The sequence below is a fragment of the Trichosurus vulpecula genome, chromosome 5, assembly GCF_011100635.1.
Source record: "Trichosurus vulpecula isolate mTriVul1 chromosome 5, mTriVul1.pri, whole genome shotgun sequence".
Taxonomy (NCBI): Eukaryota; Metazoa; Chordata; class Mammalia; order Diprotodontia; family Phalangeridae; genus Trichosurus; species Trichosurus vulpecula.
The window spans coordinates 221,072,812-221,097,296 of record NC_050577.1 but is presented as its reverse complement, the minus strand read 5'-3'; the positions used below and the strand labels follow the sequence as shown (position 1 = coordinate 221,097,296).

At 42.6% G+C, this 24,485-nt stretch overlaps 1 protein-coding gene across 2 annotated transcripts; it reads left to right on the top strand.

The window, feature by feature from the left end:
- Positions 1–3,722: 3,722 nt before the first annotated feature.
- MRPL42 (mitochondrial ribosomal protein L42) lies at positions 3,723–23,968 on the top strand. Of its 2 annotated transcripts, XM_036758362.1 has the most exons (7): positions 3,723–3,830; positions 4,743–4,822; positions 7,013–7,120; positions 9,036–9,099; positions 10,899–10,983; positions 16,591–16,754; positions 22,857–23,968. In XM_036758362.1, the coding sequence occupies exons 3-7, from the start codon at positions 7,036–7,038 to the stop codon at positions 22,900–22,902; spliced, it is 444 nt and encodes a 147-aa protein (XP_036614257.1). In that variant the 5' UTR covers positions 3,723–3,830; positions 4,743–4,822; positions 7,013–7,035; the 3' UTR covers positions 22,903–23,968. The 2 variants fall into 2 exon arrangements, with proteins under 2 accessions (XP_036614257.1, XP_036614258.1); XM_036758363.1 differs by lacking the exons at positions 3,723–3,830; positions 4,743–4,822 and having other exon boundaries at positions 7,011–7,120.
- The last annotated feature ends 517 nt before the right edge of the window (positions 23,969–24,485 follow it).

The following is a 24,485-nucleotide window of genomic DNA, read 5'->3' as shown; positions in this document are numbered from 1 at the left end:
GTAGGACAGTGCTCTTTGCTAGGGAGACTAAGAGAGAGGTATGAGACCCTGTTCTTGTCCTTAGACATATTACTATGGGGGGAGGAGAGAGTTAGTCCTCCACACCTCTAATCCAGGGACCCTGAATGGATCCCAGGCATCCCATATACATCATGGGCCCCCAGGCCAAGCAGCTGGACTCAAGCAGTCCACCTCAGTAGGAAGGTGACTCCAAAAAAGAGGTGTGAAAGCCATGGGGCCCTTGGGTTCTGTGCAGGAGGGGGCAACATGGGATTAGGTGCCCAACTGAGGAAGCTGGCCTGTTGTCAGACAAAGCTGTCCTGGGCAGGCAGGAAGCAGGCCCCTTCCCCCCCAGATATTCAGCACCTGAGTCCAAACCCTGGTCATCTTGTATTAGTTACAGCTGTGTTGTATCCACATTGCCTTTGGAAGCAGAGCAAGATTCCTCATCCAGGCATTTTTATTCCCTCTAACTACCCAGTGCATCCTAACAGAGGCCCCTGTTTCAGCTCAACAGACTTTTTATCTCCCCCGTATCTTTTGTGTCCCTTGTGTCTTTAAAATTCCCTGTCTCAACCCCAGGGGTCAGCTTCTAGCTATTTTTAGTCAGATGAGTTGATTTTCTCCCCAAGAAGGGAGAAGGTCATGGGTGTGTTATATCTGGACTTCAGCCAGGCATTTGACTCTTTCAATATATGTTTGTGGGTAGAATGGGGAAGATGTAGACTGGGTGTTAGTACAGCTAAGGTGTGTTTGGAATGGTTGCCCAGCCATAGTAGGAAGAGTACTGAGGTAGAGTAGTAAACTTTAAATCGGGGCTTCTTTAACTTTTTCCACTCCTCACCCCTTCAGCGCTTCTTAAACTGTGAGTCAAGGTATAGGGTTTAAGAAGCGCTGCTTTAAATCACAGCTGACTAACCACCCCTGTGACTTTGGGAGCTCAATGTGCTTGGGTTTCTGTAGTCACCGAACCCTGTCTGCCTCAGTTTCCTCATCTGTAAAATGAGCTGGAGAAGGAAATGGCAACACTTCCTAGCTGGGTGAGCCCTGGACAAATCACTTCACCCTGTTTGCCCCAGTTTCCCCATCTGTAAAATGAGCTGGAGAAGGAAATGGCAAACCGCTCCAGTATGTCTGCCAAGAAAACCCCAGAATGGGATCAGGAAGAGTCAGACACGACTGAAATGACTTGAACAACAACAAAAATGAGGAGTTAGGTCGGATGAGCTCTTGGGTCCAGCTCTGATTCCTAGTATTGGTTAATAGGATTATGTCAAGCTGGAAAAGAGGTCACCAGTGGAATGCCATCAAGCCCTGTCCTTGATGTGATTTTTTCCAGCATTGTTATCAATGATATAGAAGAAAAAAATACAAAGCATCTTTATCATGAAATAACACTGGGGGGGATACTTAATATACTGGATGGCAGAACTGAGACCCCCAAATATTCAAGCAATTGGAACTATTTGATGAAGGTAGTAATGTAACCTGGAGGAGAAATAAACTGCATTTGAGTTTTTAAGAACTCAATTGTACACATACGGGACGTGGGAAGCAGAACTAGAAAGTAGTTTATGGGAAAAGGATTTTCCCAAGTTGCCAACTCAATATGAATCAGCAGCATGAGGTAGAGGCCAAAAAAGCTGATGGGAGAAGCCTTGTGCCCAAAGGGAGGGAGGAGGTGGTGCTTTGGGACTCGGTTCTCTTCAGACCGCAGCTGGTCTAGGGAGGGGAAAAGCTCAGGGAGCCATGACTACAAGAAGTGGCCCTGACAAGCTAGGGCAGCCCCAAGTGGGCAACCCAGATAGAAACAGCTGTGTGGCTGAAAGCATTCCAGAGGTTTCATGTGGATGAGAAACTGCTTCAGGGACAGAGGAGGACTACTATGAAATGTTTGAAGAGGTGTCAGATAAAAAAGGATTTGACTTTTTGGCTTGGCTTTGGGGAGCAGGATTAGGATCAGTGGGTATAAAATGATAGGGAGTCATAGCTCAGCTCAGTACAAGGCAATGAAGCTTTCTCCAAAATGGCTAGTCTGCCTCTGCCTGAAGGGGTGTAAGTAGTGAGCTCCCTGTCTCTGGAGATCTTCTTTTGTTGGAGACTGGTATAACTACTTGTCAAGATATCCGTAGGCTTATTGCTATGGGTAGGGGGTTGGACTAGATCAGGGGTGGGGAACCTGTGGCCTCAAGGCTACACGGAGGCTACACGTAGCCCTCTAGATCCTCCAGTGTGGCCTTTTGACAAGTTTTACAGAACAAATCTTTTTATTAAGGGGATTTGTTCTGTGAAGTTCCTTCTGGGGAAGTCACTCCTATGGAGAAGGGGCCAGCCATCCCTACCAAGGGCAGAAAAGCCAAATGGGCTGAAGCAGCTGGGCACCCTGAGGGAGAGTCAGGAGGCAGCACAAGCCAGGCAAGGCAATCCATTACCAGCACCACCTTGACCACCATCTCCCCTCCAACTCTGATCAAAGACAGCCCAGGAGCCTGAACCCAAGAGCCTTGGGGACCGCCAAGCTTCCAGCCCTGTGCCTTCAGGCATCATTCTGGGAAGCAGACCCCATGCAGATACAGCCTGGGGAGGGGCTGGTGATGCTGGGGCCAGGGCTGCATCCACAGCTCCTGGACAGCCGTTGCCACCAAAGTCCTTGGCTCTGTCCAGTGGGGCAGCATCAAAAACGTAAAGGATTTTGTTGGTGGAAATGACTTTAAAAAACAGGCATGACCATCTGTTTAGCCCTCATACCCTAAAGATGAATGGATTTTTCCATTTGACTTACATCTGAAACCTTCCAAATCTTTTGTGTCTCCTATGAGAATGTGAACATGGGGAGAGCAAGGAATGTCTTCCTTTTCTATTAGTGTCCCCAGCACTTAGCTTTGCACTTTGCACATGTTAAGTACTTAATAAATGCAGCATTCATTCATTTATACATTCGTGTGTTTATGTCTGTGAGAGTTGAACAAGATGAATCTTGGCTGCTCTGCATCCGCTACACACCGCATATGATGATCTGGAGGCTAGAGACAGCCTTTTGTTAAGGGAGTTTGAAATAGGGTCTTGTGTGAGTGTATCCTCTGTATGTTTCAGTTCAGTCATTTTTTCAGTAGAGTCAGACTCTCTGTGACCCCATTTGGGGTTTTCTTGGCAGAGATACTGGAATGGTTTGGCATTTCCTTCTCCAGCTCATTTTACAGATGAGGAAACTGAGGCAAACAGAGTGAAGGGACTTGCCCAGGGTTACACAGCCAGTAAGTGCCTGAGGCTGGATTTGAACTCGTAAAGATGAGTCTTCCTGACTCAAGGGTGGGCACTGTATCTCCTATGTCACATAGCCACCTTCATTTATCATTGTTGTTGAAATTATTACTGTCTATTAGCTGGATAGCCAACCTTGTTAGGGGTCATAGGATTCAGAGTAGAAAAAGGTCTTGGGGATCAGGTCTATGTTTGACCCTTAAGAACAATGCAGCCCAGGGAGGCAGTGACTTGTCCAAGGTCACCGAGGTTGTAAATTTCAGAGTCAGCATCTGAACTCAGGTCTACAAATCCCGTTCCCTCGCGGGTACTCCCACCGCGCCTATCCTCGTGAGGCTGTTGAGCTGATTCGGTCCGGTAAAGGCTGTATTCTATATCCCTTCCAAGATTCAAACACTGTTACGGTTGCTTTCTCCAGCCGGACTACACTTCCCAGCATGCCCCGCGCCACGGGCGTGAAAGGGCGCGGTGACGTCACGGGACAGGAAGTGGCTCTTGCGCAGGCGCATGAGGCACCGCAGGGAGCGTGGAGCAAGTTGCCGGGACAGTCCCAGATTGTGTCCTTGGAGGTACCTGTCGCTTTCTCCCTGGGCTGCGGAGGGTGGAGTAATAACATTAATAACAGCTACGATAATAGTAATAGCGGAGTAGCCAGGTGCTTTACATGCATTTCTGCAGCGTAGCCTGCCAGCCTCCTAGGGAGGGAGGGAGGGAGGGAAGGGCTGTTACCCTCCCCATTTTGCCGGCGAGCCAACTGAGGCACGGAGTGACTGGCCCCGGCCGCACATCAGTAGGTGTTACCCTCTAGTGCCGTTTGTACAAGTCGGGAAACTAAGGCTCACGCGGGCGACGTGACCAAGGTGGAGCGCCAGAGGAAGATCGGAACCCAGGTCTTCCTGATTCAGCCAGTCACGCGGTCCGCATTGATTAAGCGCCTACTGTGTGTCGGGCACTGCCCTCTGGGAGCTAACAGTCATAAAGGGAGACTGTATACAAACAAATACGGGCCAAGAAGACTCCCAACATCCCCGCCCTCCAAGCACCCGCCCCAGAATCTGGGGTTCCCTTTGATGCTAATCACCAAGCCCTGCCTGCTCATAGATTTAGAACCGGAAGGGACAGTGGAGGCCAGTTAGTCCAAACCCCTCATTTAACAGCTGAGCAAAAGTCTGTCTGCTTATCTTTCATCTATGATCTACTAATCTGTCAATCAGTCCATCCATTGATCCAGATTTCTATATTGATCTATCTGTACCTACATCTATATCAATATAAGTTAATATAGTTACTGTATGTAATCTTATCTATATTTTTAAAAATATATCTATATATTTATAATTAACACAGAGTAAGAGAAAGTATCTTTATATTGTGCAAGCCGTTGAATCATTGGGAGAGGGAGAGGCTGGGGGCACCGGGAGAGAGAGAGAGGCAGAGACTAGATACTGATTTTGATAAAAACTGTGATTTCATTGGTGTAGGAATTGTGACGGGTTTTGGATCTGTATCCTCAGCTCCTAATGAAATAGTTCCTGGCCTCGGAGAGCTTACATTCTATCAGGTGAGACAATGTGTCAGTCTAGAAATAAATACAGAATTAACACGAGATTTTTCCACCCTGGGGGGCAGCGCTAGCATTTGGGAGATGAGGGGAAGCACTTGTAGGTGCCCCCGTGTAGGAGGAGGCCTGTGACCTTGACTTTGGAAGAAACTGGGGGAAAGAGAAGGTGCATTCCAGTCATGAGAAGGATGGGGAGACAAAGGCCCTTTATCTCTCTGAGCCTCAGTTTCCTTATCTGTAAGATGAAGGGCAGGGCTAGCTCAGTGCGTCCCACGGGCTGGAGAATTATGGCAAGGGAAGAATTCCCTAACTCCATTAATAACAAACATTGATCCAGCATTCTCAGGGTTTGCAGTACACTTTACATCTGTTAACTCTTCTGACCATCCAGACAGTCCAGTGAGGTGGGTAGGATCCTCGTCTTACATATGAAGAAAATGAGGCTCACTTTGAAGTGATTTGCCCAGGGTCCCCCCCAGTGACCAGCGGCACATCATGGGCAGAATTTGAGCTCGGGTTCTCAGACTCCGTAGACAGAGTTCTTTCTGGCACACCACAATGCAGCAGTGATGACTTATACATACCAGCTGAGCATTCTCAAGTATTTGGATGCAGTATAACTGATAAAAGTCAAATTCATTTAAAAGCATCATTGAATTTATTTATGAGAGGCACTGTGGCATGGTGGGTAGGGAGCTGAACATTAGATCGTGGGCAGGCCCTGCCTTTTGACTTTGTGACCCACTGTCTAGCACACAGTAGGTGCTGAATAAACACTCATTGACTGACCATCCTTGGATCTAGGAGGAGTTAGGTTTGTGTGGTACAGCAATCCCCGAAAATGAAATAACAATCAGAGGTTTCTCAAGGTAAAGACAGAGGCTTTATTTGCAAGTCTCGCTCGAGAATTGGGCATTGCCCACTCCGGAATGGTCTGGGGTGGGGAGGCAAGTTTCAGAAGGCAGACAGTCACTTTATATACCCCTTAAAGGGCTCCCCCCCCCAAAACCCCCTTACAAAAACAATTCTAAGAAGCCCCAAAATCCCCCTGGACCTCTATCCCCATCCGTGGGGGGCGGGGAAGGGGGTAGTTGGCCTCACATTTCTTGAAACAAGGAAAGATTCTTAATCTAACACCTTAACCTCAAACTAACAGACAGCCGTTACAGGCATGCTCACCCTGTGTACATGCAGGATGTGGATATATGTGGTGTATGTGCAAGTTTAAATGGGGGAAGGGGGGGGTTTAATTCTTAAACTTAAAGATATAGTTCAGGCATTATGGAAGCTAAAATATTAAGTATCCTTTTCCTTAAATGAGAGACTTTCATTCATCCCACTCAGGTTCAAATCCCACTTCTGACACATGGTGGTATAACCTTAGGCAAGGTTCTTGACTTCTCAATGCCCTGGGCAGCTTTTAATGACTCTTAAAGTACAGAGAAGGTGTCCGCTTGCATTGGTAGAGGGAATTTCATCACCACAGAGTTCCTTACACTAGTGAAGTTGCTGGTCCAATGGATGCTCAATTGATAACAACTCTTTACTATAATGTTTTCTCAATCATTGAATGCCAAGACTATTACTGTTGTTGTGTATGGGGCAACAGACAAGGTCTCCACACTTGAAATCACTGACTGTGTGATGCCCGAGGCCTGATTCTGGGAATGGCTCCTCTGTCTAGGACTTGTGCTCTTACACCTGAAAACTCTACCCTCACACTTATGCTTTGTGCACTAGGAAAATTACACCAAAAATATTAATGCAACTATAAGATCTTCACTGCCTCTTTTAATTAGTTAATCTTTCAACAAGCCTTAAATGCCTGCTCTGTGCCAGGCATTGGAGATTCAAAGAGAGGAAACAAAACTTACCATGCTCTTGAAGTGCTGGCGTTTTACCAGGGGAGGCAGCATGTACATGTCTAAGTACAGATATCAGGTACAGAGGAGTAGATTCTGGGAGGCAGGAGAACGTGACCTGTGTGGGACATGAGGAGCGGAAGGGCACAGAAATGGGTGGGATGGATTAGAGAGAAAGCCACTTTCTGCTAGTGTTGGAATGAGGCTGAAAAGAGAGAAGTCCCCTTAATTTTAAATGGATGTAGCCTACTGTTTTCTCCTCATCCCAAGCAGTCTTAAAGGGAAGTGTGTGTCTCGAGAATGTTAAAAAAGGCACTTTCCTTTCCAGACGTTGTCTGCACCCCCTGCGCTATGGCCCTGGCAGTAGTGAGGTCAGCCTTTTCCAGATCCCTGCTGGCACACACAGCTAACTCCAGCCGGCAGATGACACTGCAGAGTAAGTAATTTTCTGGACTCCATGTATTTTACTTTATATAGGTTACAGAGTCTTAAAGGCTCATGATGACAACCCTAATACCAAACTTCTGTCAGCACACACAGCGTTAAGACTTTTTTCCTTTATCCTCTTCCTGTCCCCATCCTCCTCCTCCTTACTCCTTGTATTGTTAATGTATTTTTGTAAATTTGAAGATCTTTCCCACCAATTAATAGGCCCATGTGCCCTGCTTAAGTCACATGGAAGCCTAAGTTATATGAAGCCTGTAGTGGGAGGAGCTTGCTGAATGAGTGGAACAGGAGGGGGTGGAGCAGCAAGTTAGAGCAGTTAGAACCCTGAGTGTTGTGATGCCTTCTCATCCCGGGTATATATTTGTCCAGAGTGTGTGTGTATATATATACATGTACTCTGAGGTTAGAATTTTGCTTTGGGGCTCATTCATGGGAAGAGTGTTCGTGTGATGTAGCCACGTGAGACTCTGGGTTGCCGTTAAGTAGCCCGCGGCTTTGAAAAACTCAGATTTTGGTGTTTCTCTCTCTGGTAACTATGTGTATCGCTTTTGGTCTGACAGTTGGAAGCCTGTCTGTTGATTTGTGTTAATTTCTGCTTGTAATGGTGACTATGTGTGTGAAGTTCAGGGTGCTGACTTTTTCTCCTGAACTAAGTGAAGGATATTTGTATGTTTAATTAAAGTGAGATTGTAAACCCCTTTAAGTTGCTTTCCTTCAGAAAAGAACCTGTGCTAGATATTTAATAAATGCTGTGGGATAAAGAAGGTCAGACTCCCTGAAAGTGTCCTTGGTTTCAATAGATTTACAATCTAGTTAGGAAGATAGCATACATAAAAGCAATGGTGAATGATGCAAAAGCATTTTGTGTGCATGTATGTATAACATGATTTAGAAGATGTAATTATGTGTGATTTTTTTTTTTGGAGAGGGGAAAACAGGGCAGTTGGGGTTAAGTGACTTGCCCAAGGTCACACAGCTAGTGTGTTAAAGTGTCTGAGGCCAGATTTGAACTCAGTTCCTCCTGACTTCAGGACCCGTGCTCTACTCACTGCACCACCTAGCTGCCCCTTAGGAGATGTAATTAACTGCTAACTTGTATAGGGCAGATTAGAAGTGTTCTAGTTAAATTGACCCTCTTAGGAATTAGTCCTTCATCTTGGTCTTACTACTATCATTGTTTTAACTAGCTAACAATTAATTGATTTGAGCAGATATTTAAAATGATTTTAAAAAGATAACTTATCATATTTTCTAGCAAAGCTGAACTTTTCTAAAAAAAGCCTTTTCAGAAGTTTAAAAAAAAATAACCTTAGGAAGATTCAAGTTAAAAAACTAGAGTCCGAATTCTGTTAGTAAGTGGGTGATATGGGAGTTTGCTTTGAAAAGAAGCATTTTTGATTGGGTCTGCATGAAGGAAAAAAATAATTTTTAAAAGTCTGTGCAATCAGGGCAGCTGGGTGACACAGTGATAGAGCACCAGCCTTGGAGTCAGGAGGACCTGAGTTCAAATTCAGTTGCAGACACTTACTAGCTGTGTGACCCTGAGCAAGTCACTTGACCCTGATTGCCTCCGGAACTCCTCCCCAAAAAGTCTGTGCAGTCAGAATAAGAGATAACATCTTTCTGTGTTATCCCTGAGATAGACTGTGTGGGTGTTTCTCAGATATCCATGTGATGACAGGACATACAGAAGGTCTCTAGCACGTTGCGTGGACTGCTTTTGGAGGGCTGATGGGAGAATGTGAGCAAGCTGCAGAGGATGAGGAGATGTGCCAAGGGTAGTAGTCTGGATTAATAGAAAGAGCACACCCCCATCCTTCATGTCCTAGATCCATTCAAGTATGAAGTTTAAATGTACTTGTAGCTGCTGACTGACTTGATCTTCAATGTTTGGGTCTTTCCAGAAGGAGCTCTAGGTTGTATTTGTCATAAATCGACATACACGCCTCTTCTAGAAGACTACAATTGGTATGTATTACAATCTGAATGAAACAGGAACAATACCTTAATTTCTGTTTGTGCCTTGGATGTAATCTTGGAAATAACTGAATTTAGTTACTTGTTTTGGTGTCTACTGCTTTCTTCCTCCGATTTTTTCTATTATTTTTCTTTTCTATAATTATTATGGTGGTTTTTGAACAAGCATGTGTTTACAAGCATTTGTTAATAAAAAATCACTGCCATTGTATTTTACTGAATACCCGGTTTATTGCAAGACATAGATATTCTGCCAGAAATCCTCTTTATTTTTTTTTGCAACAGTGTTGTAGCTTTGGGGAAAAATTTATTTCCCAATTTTAGTCTGTATGTAGTAGATAAAAATAACAACTCAAACTATTGTTTAATTGTGAATAGTTAATAATTACATAATATTTAGAAACCAAACTACATACTTTGTTAAGCATTTTAGTGTAATACATTTCAATAAAAATAGATTACCATTTGTGACTTTTCTAGGAATACTAACTATGCTCTATTAAAATGTGAATTGGGGCTCTTATTCAGAAACTCTTTTACTTTTGATCATTTTCAGGTTTTCTTACGAGGTTTTTTTGATTGCACATTTGAGAATACTGTATTTAGAGCTGGAGAGGGGAACTTTAAGTGTCATCTAGTCCAATAACTGTTTTTCGTGGATGGGAAAAAGGACATGGGAAAAAGAATCAGTAACTTTCCCAGTTCCACACTGGTCTGTCAGGGGGATTGGGATTACAAATCCAGGTCCTCTGGCTCCAAGTTTGGTTCTCTTTCCACTGTTTCAGTGGAAATAAGTCCACTATATAAGTCCCTTAAGTCAAAAGCTGCTTCAGTTCAATTCACTAAACATTAATGTTTATGTTATCTGCATTTTGGAGTATTCCATCCTGAAATGGTGGTAAAATATTCTGACAGCACAGTTTATTTTTGTAGTCTTCAGTTGACTAAAATAAATTTTTTTTTAGCGTTTAATTTTTCATGTTAATTCTTAACCACACTGGTTTCTCCTGTGATTGGAAAGTCAAAGCCCTTGGAGACAAAATGTGGCAGGTTTATCTAAAGAAGACATTACTTTGGTAGCTGTAAAAATTGTGCTCTTTTAGAATACGTTTGATAAGTCTAGAGGCCTGGAAGCACTTCCAGATAGGAGAAAGATATTGGTCCTTTATTTTTCCATACGATGAGGAATTAAGTGATTTTGTGCCTAGAATATTGTGTACATTTCTGGTCACCAGACCTCAAGAAGGAGAGAATGAAGCTGGAGCCAGTCCAGAGAAGGATCCAGGGGGGTGGGAGCGGCTCCATTAGAATATGCTAAAAAATGAGGACTGCTCACCCTACCTAAGAAGGGGGAACAAAGTCCGTAGAATCATGGAGGGGATGGATAAGGTGAACACAGTCTTTTTCACCAAATCACAGATGACTAGAATGAGGGTCGACCTCTTGGAAATTGTTGGAAGTAGGTTTGGGACAAATAAAGGGAGTTTGTACAGTGTCTAGTACACATTGGTAAGCTTTTCCCACAAGGTGGTACATCTAGAAATATAAACATTTTAAACACAAACAGGATGAAAATGCACATGGGTTTTGGACCAGTTTAGATAGTTGTGGATCTCAGGGTGGTTCCACAGACACGGCCCGACGTGTTGCCCTCCGTCACATGGGCCTAGTGGGTTAACTGCTCATTTAGCTATTTTCTTCCTCATCAGGTAATTTTAGATTAATCACTTTTAATTTTACAACACAGATCCATTCTGTCCCACGAACAGTAAAATGCTTTTCTTTTATAGCAAAGTGGAACTCGCATTGTCATCAGATGGCAGGACCATCATCTGTTACCATCCTTCCGTGGACGTGCCTTACGAGCACACCGAAGTAGGTCTACGTTTCTTACTCTTTGAGTCACCATAAAATCATATCTTATTGTGATAGAAGAAAGTAAAGTGTGTGTGTGGGGCAGGGGGAGCAGCATGGATGAAGGAGGGAGAGGCAGGGATCTCTGCTTTCAGCTGATCTTTCTCCTAGTTCATTACTTCTATCACACTGTAACATCAACATGAGTCCGAGGTGTGATGTCGCCAGCAACTAGTGACATTTTGGGGGCATTCATGACAACTCCCTCTTGAAAACAGGCATTTAGGGTTCCACTGTAGGCTCTCTTCATCATGCTGCATCTGCAGTATTTTGTTCCATTTTGGTTGCCACATTTTAGTTATGTGTTTGGGCCTATTCTGTAGGGAGCTCTGTCAAGGCAGAGGAGAGACACAAAGTTCATATGACGATTTCCACTCTTTGAAATTTCTAGTCTAATAGAGAGCTGATATGGACATTAATAATGACAATACACCATAATATACGATATCAGAAATTAGCTCTTTCTTAAGTGCCTCTATATGCAAAGCGCTGTGCTAGGCCCTGAAATTAAAATGTGAAAAACAGTTCCCCACCTCCAGGAGCTCAGTCCTGGGGTGGGGGTGGGGGTGGGGTGGCTGGCTAGGACATGTACCTAGAGAAGTGTGATATGAAGTGGAACATAGGAAGAGAAAAGAAGAAATGCCCACAAAGATCTGTCCGAGATTTGAGCAGGAGAGCACAGTTTTCACCTGGGGAGCTTAGAAGACCAGAGCAAGAGGCATCAGAGCAGATGGAGATGGGGCAGATTCACATAATGAGATTGAGGAACAGCCAGTAGTAGACTTTGCTTGGAATTTAGTGTGCGATATAGACCAAAGAAAGTAGGTGGGAAAATTAGGTTGGGCCCGGTGGTAAAGGGTCTCAAGTGCCAATTTAAGGAGTTTGAATTTGAGCCTTTAGGTGGTAAGCTGTTGAATATTTTTGAGGAGGGGAGTGACTTACACAGACCTGTGCTGCAGTACCAGGGATCCAAGATTTTGTTCGTGTGGGTACTCCACAGACATAGATTCTTGTTTTCCATACCTTTGTATAAACAGCCTTTTATGAGTTTCTGGAACCAAAAAATTCCCCTGGTGATGTCTTTGACCTTGTCTGGGTTCATACTTGCATGACACATCCATAACGTACTTGGAGCCTTACTTGCTTGGTGGGACCTGCTAGAACCCGTCACGTGCAGGGATGGCCTTCAAGAACCCGGGGGCACCTCCATGCCCCATGAAGCGTCTGAGTAGTGTTAGTGTAGAGTCAGGGATGAGAAGGATCAATTGGAGGAACGGATTGGGTACCAAAGAGATGGTGGTAGTCGAATCAAGAGGATTTCGCATCTGATTGGATGTGGGCAGCAAAGGGGAGGGAAAAGTCAAAGATGGCAGGTTTTGAGTTTGGGGGACTGATGTGATGGTGAGCATGGTGGTGGGTGGTAGACAGAATGAAGAGGAGGGCCGGAGAGGGGCAGGCTCCTAGAAATGTGGACAATGAGATCTGCAGGTCCGTGGGACTTCATGAGACTGAGAGATTTGGGAACTGTCTGTGCAGAGGTGATTACTGAAAGCGTGGGCTTGGAGAAGAGCCATCTCTGAGAGAGGAAAAAAAAAAGCCAAGGGCGGAAAGCATTGAGGAGCATCCATGCTTAGGTATCCTATCATGGGGTGGGAGGAAGACCATCAGAGGAAACCATGAAGGCCAACCTCTGCAGGATATTCAAGAGGGAGCAGTTTCGTGGCCTCCAAGGGAAGAGAGAGAGAATGGAGCAATAGGGGTATCGACTGTGTCACATAGGATGCAATTTGTGCTGTAGAAGGGTCAAGGTGCATAAGGATGTTGGAAGGCCAGTGGACTGAATGTGTAACAGATTGTTCAAGACTTGGAGGGAACAGTTTCGTTAGAGCAAGTAAGCTTGGAAGCTGGCTTGAAAGGGCTTGAGGGGTGACTGGTAAGGACATGGAGGCCATCAGCATGGGGTCTTTCTGGAAGTTTATCCTGAATAGGAGACAATAGCTTGAGTTGTCACAAGGCCTGAAGGAAGGTTCTTTCAGCATGGGAAGAATCTGGAGCATGTTTGTAGGTAGATGGAAAAGAAAGGCCAGGTAGAGGAGAGAGGAATGTGTAGAAAGGCATAGTCAGTGCTCCATGACTGCCAGCTTGTTACTCCTGGAGATTCTGGAGGATCTGTGCAAGAGGTCACGTTAGCATTGGACTCGGAAGGGAATTAGGAATTCAGCAAGTAAAGGAGAGGGGGGATGTTCTAAATGGAAGGCAAAGGTGTGGAGGTAGGAAAGCAGAGTACAGTAGGAAACCCAGAAGTGTGTGAGAAGTCTGCAGAGGTGATTGAAGCCAGGGTGGGGGTCTGATGGCAGGGCTGCAGTCATGCCCCAGGAGCTGGAGGTGTTTAGCCAGGGAAAAGGCTTTGTCAGAGAGGGCGTGACAACTGGAGGTAAGCGGGAAGCAGAGCATCAATTTCTTTGCCTAGCTACAGGACTTAGGCATTTTCTGTTCTGTAAAAGCAGTGTCTTCTTCTGATTAGTTTTAGAAGAAGGGATCCCATATAGGCTTGGAACTTACTCTAAATAATTTCGAGTGTGTGTTTAATTAGTTTAACTTTAGGTTTCTTTTCCCCCTCATGTTCATACCGCTGTTTGTAGACTAGACCCCTTTGAATCTCAGTGTTCCAAAATATAGATCCAAAATCCTCCTGTCTTTTCTCCTTCCTCCCTCCCTTCCCCCTGCCCCTGTCCCCAAGCTTGAACCCTGCTGAAAAGTAGGGAAGGCAAATGCACATTGACTTTATTATAGTAAACATTATTTTCATCCATCAATCTTCTGATAAATCGCTGATGTTCACGTAACCACCAGTAAATTGTAGGTGAAAAATTACTGATTAATCCATATGTTTTCATTCAAATAAGCCACCTTGGACTGTGTGCCCAGCATGTTTCTTTAAAACAACTGGAATGTCTTTGGCCACATGGATGCTCAAAAGGCTTTTTCCATTTCTGATATTTTAGGAAAATGAAACTATTAGTCTGGGACAGTAAGTAACTGAAAAAAAATGGCTTTAGTTATTAGATCAGCGTAATTATATACCATGGAATTGAACATAGAAAATTATTCTAAAAGAAAAAACTCCCGAATTACAATTCTTTAAAGGCCAGCATTCGACCAGACTCTGCTTTCAGAGCAGCTGGATGGTGCAGTGGCTAGAGCATTTGGCCTGGAATCAGGAAGACCCGAGCCTCAGAGACATACTAGCAGTGCAGCCCTGGACACATCACTTAACCTCTGTTTGCCTCAGTCTTGTCAACTGTAAAATGGGGATACTAATAGCATCTGCCTCCCCGGGTTGTTGTGAGGCTCAAATGCAATAATAATTGTTTAAAAAATTATTGTAAAATTTTTAAAATTAAAAAAAAATTTAAAAAGCATTTGTAAAAAAAAAAAAATTAGTCCTCTGCCTGGCACGTAGTAGGCACTATAGAAATGCTTATGTCCTTTCCTTTCCCCCCTTTTTCCTATTTAACTAGAATTTTTCACATGTTCTCTCTTTGAGGTTCAGCCAAGTAGATCAAACAGTGCCCGAGAATCAGATAATGGTTCAATTTCTGAGTGTGCCCGAGGCTCGTTGTGTGACTTTAAACAAATCGTTAATCACAGTGTTTTTATCTTTATTTAAAAATAAAAATATTTTCCATCTTCTTACGATTAGGGAGATTTATTACATGTTGGGCCAATCCTAGCTGAATGGGCAGAAAAATGTTCATTTTTAGAGCTGAATTGGCTTTTTGAAGCTCTTCTTGCATCTGGAAGTGAGCCCCAGCAGGGTCTGGCCCAGTGCCCCTAAATTCCACCTCACCTTAGCAAGCAGATGGATGTTTGCTGTGCCCTCTCTGTTAAAGAAACCTCGCTGCTTGTTCTCATGGCCCAGTCTGTTCAAGACGTCGTCTGAAAGCCACCTCCTCTGCCTCCAGGCACAAAGGTCTTGTCCTAAAGGGGTCAGGTCCAACGTCATTTCCCTCTAGACCTCGGTGATTCCGGGGGCCTCCTGTCTTTTTTCTGTGCTCGCCTAAGGGGCCACCTGCCTTTTCTGATGATCCAAACCTTGTCCTTTGGATTCCAGGACAGCACTTATGAAGAAGCCTTACCTGACCAGCTCATCCCCTCCCATTGGCTTTTCTTTCATTTGTGTTTCTCTGTCACATACTCTTTATTACTTCATCATGGATCTACTTATTAGTAGCCTTTCTTTCTTCTCTTCTCTGTTTGTCCTGTGTCTCCTTGGAGTCTTGAGGAAATCTTGAATTCTTTAAGTCTCTGTCCTCAGAAAGCCAGTTGTGGCAGAGGCCTCTTGGGTTGGAAAGCCCTGACAGCATATATGCTGTTTGAGAACCAGCCTAACTGTATTTCACAAGGCTCATCACCTGGTTGGTTGCAGGGTGATGAATTATTCTTCAGCGGCAGCTCCAAGACCTCTTTGTCAATTAGAGCGAATTGCTACCTGGGTATCCTCACGCTGATGAAGTGAATTGAAGAGTTGAAGATGTATATTTCCCTTAATCCCTTAACTAGATGGTAATCTTGTGTCCTTTAGGCCCCATAGCATTGAGTACAGTGTTACTGTATGTTGTTAGCCTATCATTTAAGTACTTTGTGGGCAAACAAATTAAAGTTAAGAATTATATTGTAATGCAGGTAATTGTGAATTCAAGGGAAACTGTGCCACATTTTCGTGGTCATTTTTATTGCATCAGACTGCATTTGGTTTCTTAAAACAGTTTTCCAAAACTGTTTTGTGATGATTTTTTCATCTACGTTATCATTTCCTAGTAGGGGAATAATGTCTTTTGAGGGGAATCTTTCTTAGGTCTCCTGTAAGCCCTAGATTATATCTTCTAGGTTTAATGTCTTTGATAAAAAAAAAATTACCGTATCTCCTGTGAAGGATAGAGTTTGATGGTTGATCTGATAGTTAAAAGCATTAAAGTTTTTTGATACTGTTGTCGTTCACTTGTTTCAGTCGTGTCTGACTCTTCGTGACCCCATTTGGGGTTTTCTTGGCAAAGATACGGGAGTGGTTTGACATCTCCTTCTCCAGCTCATTTTCCAGATGAGGAAACTGAAGCAAACGGGGTGAAGTGACTATGTGAGACTGAGTTTGAACTCAGGTCTTCCTGACTACAGGCCTGGCACTCTACTATGCCACCTAGTGCTTTTTTTTGATATTACCAGCAGTTTTGAGGGATTGTATTTATGAAAAATTGGTATTGAGTCTCACATCTCAGTGAGAATTTTTGCTTTTGAGTAAACAATCAGTGTTCATCCTCAGTAAGTATAAATTAAGATAATAAGGATTTTTTCATTTGAAAAAAATTCATCAAATAGATGATGGTGTGAAAGGAAAGATTTTCCTGATTCTTTGAGAAATTAGGCATCTTCTAAAACTTTGTGCTCACTGCTTTATCAAGAAAATACCTTTGCTACCTAAACACTATGACCTAGCAAATGAGAATGACAAGTTACTAAATGATGGCTGGAATTTCTCTTATTTTGATATGGTGAACTCATATTTTGCAGCCTATAGTTAGACCAGATCCTGTGGATAACCAAGAAGAAACATATGATCAAATGCTGAAAGCCAGATTAAAAGCAGATGGTAATACTACTGAGCAAGGACCCATGATAGAAGAGCTGAATAAACTGTTCTTCACTACCAAGCACCGCTGGTACCCTTATGGACAGTAAGTATTTGCTTTAAAAAACAAAACAAAAAACAATCCTCCCTTAATATTCTAGATGAACTAAAGACTAATGCTCGATAGTTATTGCATTGGTATTTTACAGCCTAAAAGATTATTTTCCTAAAGTGGTATTCTCTCACTTGAGAAAATCAAGGTAGTAGTGATATACTTCTAGTGAAAGATGATAATAATCCCCATGCCTTTATAAAGTGCCTACTATGTGCCAGGCACTCTGCCATATGCTGTGGATACACACAAATGAAATAGGCCCTGGCTTCAGGTTGCTTACATTACATGGGAGAGATGACAACATGCATAAGTATATACAAAATAAATCAGTATAAGGCCTTTCTTTTGGCAAGAGGTTGGAGGTAAAGGCATGGCTGGTAAGGAGAATGGGAGGCACTCTGTGGAAGGTAGTGCTTGAGCTAAGCGTTGAAGGAAACCAGAAATTCTTAGAAATGAAGATGGATGGAATATGTGGTTGGGGGCAGCCTGTGATAGGCTCTCTCACGTGAAGAGCAGCAGGAAGGCCAGATAGGCCTGTAGGGCAGGAGAAGGAGCAGTAATTTATGAGACTGGAAAGGAGATTGAATCCAGCTTGTGAGGGCTTTAAATGCCAGACAGAAGAGTTTGTATGTGATATGGAACTTGCTGAATAGTGGAGTGACATAGTCAGACCTGTGCTCTAGGAGGATCACTTTGGCAGCTGTTTGGAGGGCGAATTAGAGGGAGTGAGACTGGAGGCAGGGAGACCAGTCAGGAGGCCATTGCATGAATCCAGATGTGAGATGGCAAGGTTCTGAACTAGCTAGGATGATGGCCATGAGAGTGGACAATAGGGGATGGATGACAGGTGTTTTGGAGGTAGAAAAGGCAAGATTTGGCCCATGGATGAGTGAGGATGAGGAGTCATGGACAACAAAGATCCCATTAACTCTGATGTTGATAGTTTATGAGTGGAGAACTTGTCTCAGGGACTTGGGACAAGCTCCAGGAAACTAGGAATAATCTCACCATCCAGCACATTACTTTTAAGTACTAGCCTAGACATGATAACTGAAGCTAAATGTCAGAATAACATTTTTCTTAATTTTATAATGGAATCTTGCCAAAACTTGTAATGGAAATTGGCAAAAATCCTTGAAGATGAAAAGGGTTATTCTTTTTTTAAAAAATTTCTGTGAGATGTTTGTTTAATAGTGTGATTTTTATTCATTTTCTTAGTAAATGACTTATTCGGAGAATTGATTCATTAGCATCCGTCTACTAGCTTTAAGAATTTTCAGGAATACATCAAGAAATTGAAGGAATTGGCTGAATGCAGAAAACAAGACTTTACACATGTCAGGAAACCTAGAGCCACAGTTTCTGAATTGCCCTTGTGTTTGATTAAATTGCCTCATGGCACTCTGTCTTACCTTGCTTTATGGGTGCTGGTCATAACTAGCTTTCATCTTTTATATTTTTGGGAAGTTTCTTGAAAAAGTCCTTAAAAGATACTTTTCCCCTAACACTTCCTCATGATAGAGATTCTTCAGGCCTCAGATCTGAGCCTAGTTTTCTGCTTGTATCCCATGTCCTGGTGAATCTCATGCTCATAGCTGGGAATGTCTGTTGATCTATCACATGCTTGTGTTGTCTCTCCACCATTTTTTTCTTTAGTCAAATTCCAAATACTACTTTCTGCAGGAAATACAATGAACTCCTTAGCTTGATGCTTTAAGGCTCCTACTAGCCTCTCAGCCTTATTTGATACCGCTCCCCTGTTGTGCTCTGGCCAGATCACACTACAAGCTGTTCCCAATACTTGTTATGCCATCTCTTGCCATAATGTCTTTACAGAAGGCACTGCCCATGTCCACATGCCTGCCTACTCCTCTCTGCCTCCCATAATGTTCCTTGACATGAGCTGGGCCTGATTCAGAGTGGTCTGTGTGCTGCTTCAGGGTTAGAATTGGAATGAAATGAAACCATTGTAGATCAGAGGTTTCAAATTTGAGGCCCGGCTACAAGAGGCCACAATACTGTACTGTTGCCTGAACCTGGATTAAAAATGTAATTGAAAAATGTTTAACAAGATAAATAAAAATGCAGTACAACCTAGATAATGTTAATTTGTGGTTTTCTAGGTCAGTATGCAGCTGGCAGGGATCCCTTTCTATTTGAGTTTGGCCCCACTGTCTTAGATCAGTTTAACAGTTAACGAAAGAAAGTGTATTCAGCCATAGCATGGAAAGAATACTCAGGAAGGCACAGCATGGATTCCTTTGGGGCAGCTTCCCTTCTTCTGGCTGTGCTGCTCAGAAGCCCGAGGCAAGAACTCCTGAGTCCTCGTGGGCTGGCATTTGTATCTAGGCCACACAGGAAGCTAAAGCTGCGGCAGAGGTTGAGGTCTTGGTCCTCTTGACCAGTTAAGTCTTGGGGATGGCTTCAGTACTCTTAAAGGAAGTTAGCCTAGCCTGCATGGGGAGGGCCTTGAGAAATCTACTGCTTTCACATTCATATTCTTTGAAAGTCCAGCTAAGGCGTGCCACCCTCTGGGAAGCCCTCCCTAGTCATCCCTGTTGTTGACATGGCCTTCTCAATTTTCCTTGTATTTATTTGTGTACATGCATTGTGTCTCCTACGAGAGCATGAACTCCTTAAGGGCAGGGACTGTGTTGTTTTCATCTTTGTATCCCCAATGTTTAACAGAGTGCTTAACATAGGCTCTTGAGAAATGTTTCCTAGATTGAATACCAGCTTCAGCATGGCACACATGATCTCTTCCCTTCCTTCTAGAAATTTCTCCCTTTCTAATCTCTTTGTACACAGCTTATGCCACTGACTTGCCTTACCTTAAGCAAGGCACCTGGAAATACTTTGTTTTTGTAAAACTCCTTATGGTCACAAAATCATGTCCTTCCTGTTCTCATACAAAGTCCATTATGAGATTGCGCTTGTCCTTTCTTCAAACCTCATTTAATATTTGTCCCTTCCTTTAATGTTGACATAACCAATCCTTTGTCCAAGTCCAGGCCCTTTCTGGCTTGGCCTATTGCAGCTGCCTCCCCACTTGAGTTTATGTCCCATGCTCTGAGCATTTGTAAATAGATGAGGCCAAAATACTGTTCCCAGCTCTGTTCCAAGGTTATTTTCTCCTGTTAATTACTGGGCTCTTCATTCACTATTTTTCCCCCCAATGTCTTGTTTGTTTTCCTCTGTAGTACAGTGTCCCATTTAACAGTTGCATTTAGGACTTATCTTTTCCCTTTTTGCTCTCTATTTTCATCATAAAGCCCTCTTGATTAGATTCTTCAGTCTCCAGCCAAACTTATTCCAAGTCCTTAGGAGGTTTATTCAGACTCTGGCCAGGAGCCCAGCGTTCTGATAGCCTAAGCCCAGAAAACAAAACCTTATTCTTTTTCGCTGTTTATGTGTTCATATGTTTATAAGTCATAATCGCTTTGCCATAGGACTTTTACAGTTGAAGGTTTTTTGTTTCGGGCTTTTGGTGTTGCTCAGCCACTACATCTGCATGGAGTTCTAGTGATGCTAGACCAGAAAACGTGGTTGTGTTGTGCTTGTAGCACTTCACATCTTGTTCCTCACATGTGGGGCAGTGAGTGAGTATTTGACTGAACCTTGGGCATCACTGAGCTGCTGTGCTCCTGAGTCACCAGTGTTCTTCTCCTGTTCCTCTCGGGTGGAGTCCCCACTGTTTTCTTCTGTCCCACTTTCATGAACTTTACTCTGATGATTCCTGTTCTTGACAATCCATCTCTTGTCCCAGTCATCTTGGCCTAAGCCATCCTCCACACCCTCGTCTTAGTCTCTTAGAAGCCTTGTCTTCATTCAAGGCCCAGCTCAGGTGCCACCTTCTTTCTGAAGTCTTCTCTCCAGCTCTTCCTCTACCATGCCTCAAAAAACTCTTCACCCTGGAAGCTCACAACTCCTAGACTTCACATATTGGAAGCATCCCCCACTCCTGCAGCCTCTTCCTCTGATCATCTGGTTCCTTCCAGAGCTTTCCTTTTAAGGAATTCAGGCCCAGGCTAGCCATGTATTCATTCCTCTCCAGGATACACTCCTGGCTCTCCCAGACTTCCTCTACCATACCTCTGTTCTTAATAATTTCTTGTCGACTTTACTATTTTTACATTCAGACCACTGACTCGTCAGAGCGAAAATCAGAGCAAGTAATATGCTAGAAGAAGAAGAATGAGAAAAACATATGCCACACACTTGAAACAACTCAGTCCTGAATTATTAAAATCAGTACTGAGCAATGGATGGCAAAAAAAAAAATGCAGTTTTACCAGTATAAACCAATTTGCCATCACAAGTATACCAGAAGACCCTAAAGAGAAATTCAGATAGCAGTCACTTGACTCACTGAGCAAACAGAAATAGTGGCCAAAAGCCAGACCAGTCTAACTTACATACTTGTTTGCATGAAATCTTACCAAGACAGCTGATGCCTAATAGCAGGGAAAAGCAATGAAGAATAACATGAGTTTTTTTAAAAACTCAGTAAGAAATCCACTAAGCAAAGTGATCCTGAGGACATTTTAGGCAGAAAATAGGACAGTAAACAAGAAAAATGGAAAAGGTTCATAAAGATTTTTATAATAAATGTTTTCACCTACTAGGACAATAGAATCGCTACATTTACAACCTAACATCACAGCCTCAATGTTCTTTTCGAGAAGGCAGCAAGAGAAGAAAGATAGGAAAAACAGCTGGATCGGACCAGCACTTCATAGAGAGGAGGTGACAGAATTGTTGTGGGGTTGGCTTGCAAAGTAAAGAAAGTGTAGCAGATACGATAGCTGTTGAGAACAATCTCAGAGTTTTATTCTGAAAAAAAGGTGACCCTGACAACATCAGCAACTGTGGGCTGATATGGCTGCTTTGCGGTCTATTTAAACATCTTTATGAGGGTCATCCTATGAATTTCATCAAGGGCAGCCTTGATAAGGGAAGGTCATCAGTGGGGTTAGCAGGACTTTTTGAATGGGTGTTCTACAAAGGACATGATGTATATATAGCAGGAAAGTCACAAGTGCACCACTTTAAACTTGTACTATTGACTGAAAGATGTCCAGAAAACAAGTTCCAGGGAGCTTACTGTTCATCGGTTATAGAAGAGCATTTGTTTTGGTAGGCGAGGCTGTCTTCCAACGAGGTACCTCTTGTTCATTCACTGAAACCATTTACGGTTATTACTTGAAAGATATCACAACATCTAGAAATAACCCTCCCTGTTGATACCTCTGGTCAGAAGCATCACATGAAGCATAAAACCAGGGCTATCTGCTTTATCACAGTGTTTGGCTTTGTGGTAGAGGAGATCCGAGTTGAAGAGGGTATATATGGGATAGACTGTACAGATAGATGGGACAGACTGTACAGATAGATTGCTATTAGGAAGTTAAAGAGCTCCTTTGGTAACCCCAAGTTTCTCCTGGAAACAAAAACTTGTTTCCAAAAATTCTACCCTTATTGCATGGCTACAAAACATGGAACACAGTAACTCCAAAGAACTGAAAATGAATATCACCCAAAGGGCAGTGGGGCTACCCTGACATGGGGGCTGTGAACAGGCTGCAATCTGTAATCAGTGAGAAACTTGGAAGAAGAGGACAGTAAAACATCATCAGGGAAATGTAAGATGCAAAAAAATAGATGCCACATGGTGAGGGCAGAGTGTGATTGGTGTCCTTGAGGTGGCAGATCAAGTGAGGAAGGCCCTCCGGCGCTTAGGGTTTTTACTGTCTTAGTGACCCCAAAGAAGGGAGTACATTTTCCCAGAATTCCTATCTTAAGAGAATAACAGTTATATACTGACTTGGATAATGTGGCATATTCATTATCTGGAAATATGCATCAATATATAGATTTACACAGACACACACACCCCATTAAATTTTCCTCATCCATATATATATGTGTGTCTATACATTTTTACATAGATACATATGTATATGTGTGTACATATATACACAGAAACATACACATGTAAATGTATACCTACATATATGTGTGTATAAAAGAGATTGTGCCGCAGCCAATCCAAAGTAACACATCTTTACCAGGATATTTTTTCTTCTTTTCAAGGTATCATCAGCGGCGCAGAAAACCCAATCCTCCCAAAGAGAGATGATTTTGAGACACTAATATAGTCATCATTTACTGTCAAAGGGAAAATGTCATCTTTTGTTTATCTCACTGCTTGAAGAAATGAAATAAGAAGTATTTCCTGATGTCATATGGGGAAATTTTAATAAAATTTTTTTCTAGATTTTTGATTATATTTTTGTTCCTATATCAGATAATCTCCAGACTTGGCATTCTGATTTAAAGATACCTGATTGAATTCACTCCCACTTGCCACGTTCCACTGCATTTTATAAGATATCACAGCTCAGTCCTATCATGATAATGGTATAAACGTGGAGAAAAAAACAATTTTTAAATGGGGAATGGCTGTTCTTCATCAAAAAATCTTTTCTTGCCTTTGAAAATAACTCATAAATCATAATAGGAAAGTCACAAATCAACTTTCCTGTTCATTTAAGTTTTGAAAAGATGATTGCTTCCCTGAGATAATGCTTTCCCTGATACTTTTTTGGGAAAAAAAAAAGTAACTGCTGAATTTTTTTTTCTGGAAAGGGATTTAACTTGTTATTTAATTCTAGTTATGCTTCCCCACTCCCCCTCCCATCATAGCATTTTGCTGGCTTAAGGAAAATGTGTAGAGAATCACAGTGTTTTCTGTAACTCTGGTTATAGCATAAGTGTTCTCACTGTCTTTATGAAAATGTCAAATTACAAGCCCATTTGTCTTCACTAGTCAGGAAGGGCTTGTTAACATGCACCCTTTCCAGCATTTCTATTGTGGAGATAACCAATCTTTCAAAGGAGTTGGAAAAATTTCCACATTTAAACTCAGCAAAGGCTGGAAAGAAAACTAAAATGAAAAGTTTTTAATGGGAGAAGAAAATTATGTTTGTGGCAGTATATTTAGATCTAGACGGGAGCAGTGCCTACTGAAATAGTACTTTATACCAAGTCTGAATAAGAAAGCTGTCACCATTGAAAGGCTTGCAAGTCATAGGCCGTTAATAAATAGTTGGTGAATTTAAGTCTGGAACAATGACTGGAGAGTAACAAAGGAAATGTTATATCGCTGCTCTAGTTGGTTGCCAATAAAAGTATCAAAAAAAAAACCTGTTTAATTTTTTTTGTTAGATTGATCAAATACATCAATATATTTTTTAAACTGAAGAAAAAAGCTAGTTCCAGGTTTCCAAAACAAATTTGATATTTGAATCATTTGCTAGGAGAAGTATGACCTTGGATGAAAAACAATTTTTTTGTGCTTTGGTTTCCTTCATTTTAACATATGGGAACAGTAGTTACCCATAGACTTGTTTTAAGGAACCCTCTGTTAACTTTAAATCCTTATAGAAAATTTGAGTTCTGTCTTGGTCAAACTGTTGCTAGACATACTTGAAATTTTGATGTCTTTTTGGCCGTGAAAAGGAGTGGCTAGTTTTATTTCAGGTTAATAACTGTCTAAAAATCTCCAGACAGACCTCAGGTAAGCCATAGTGGGCACAGGCTAACATGGCTTTTTCTTGAATGAGAGTTAACCTTGGCAAGATAAGATGCAAGTGAAGTCACTCTTTCATTCTTAAAAAGCAACGTCAATTGAACCACCAGAGGGTGCTCTCATCTAGTGAG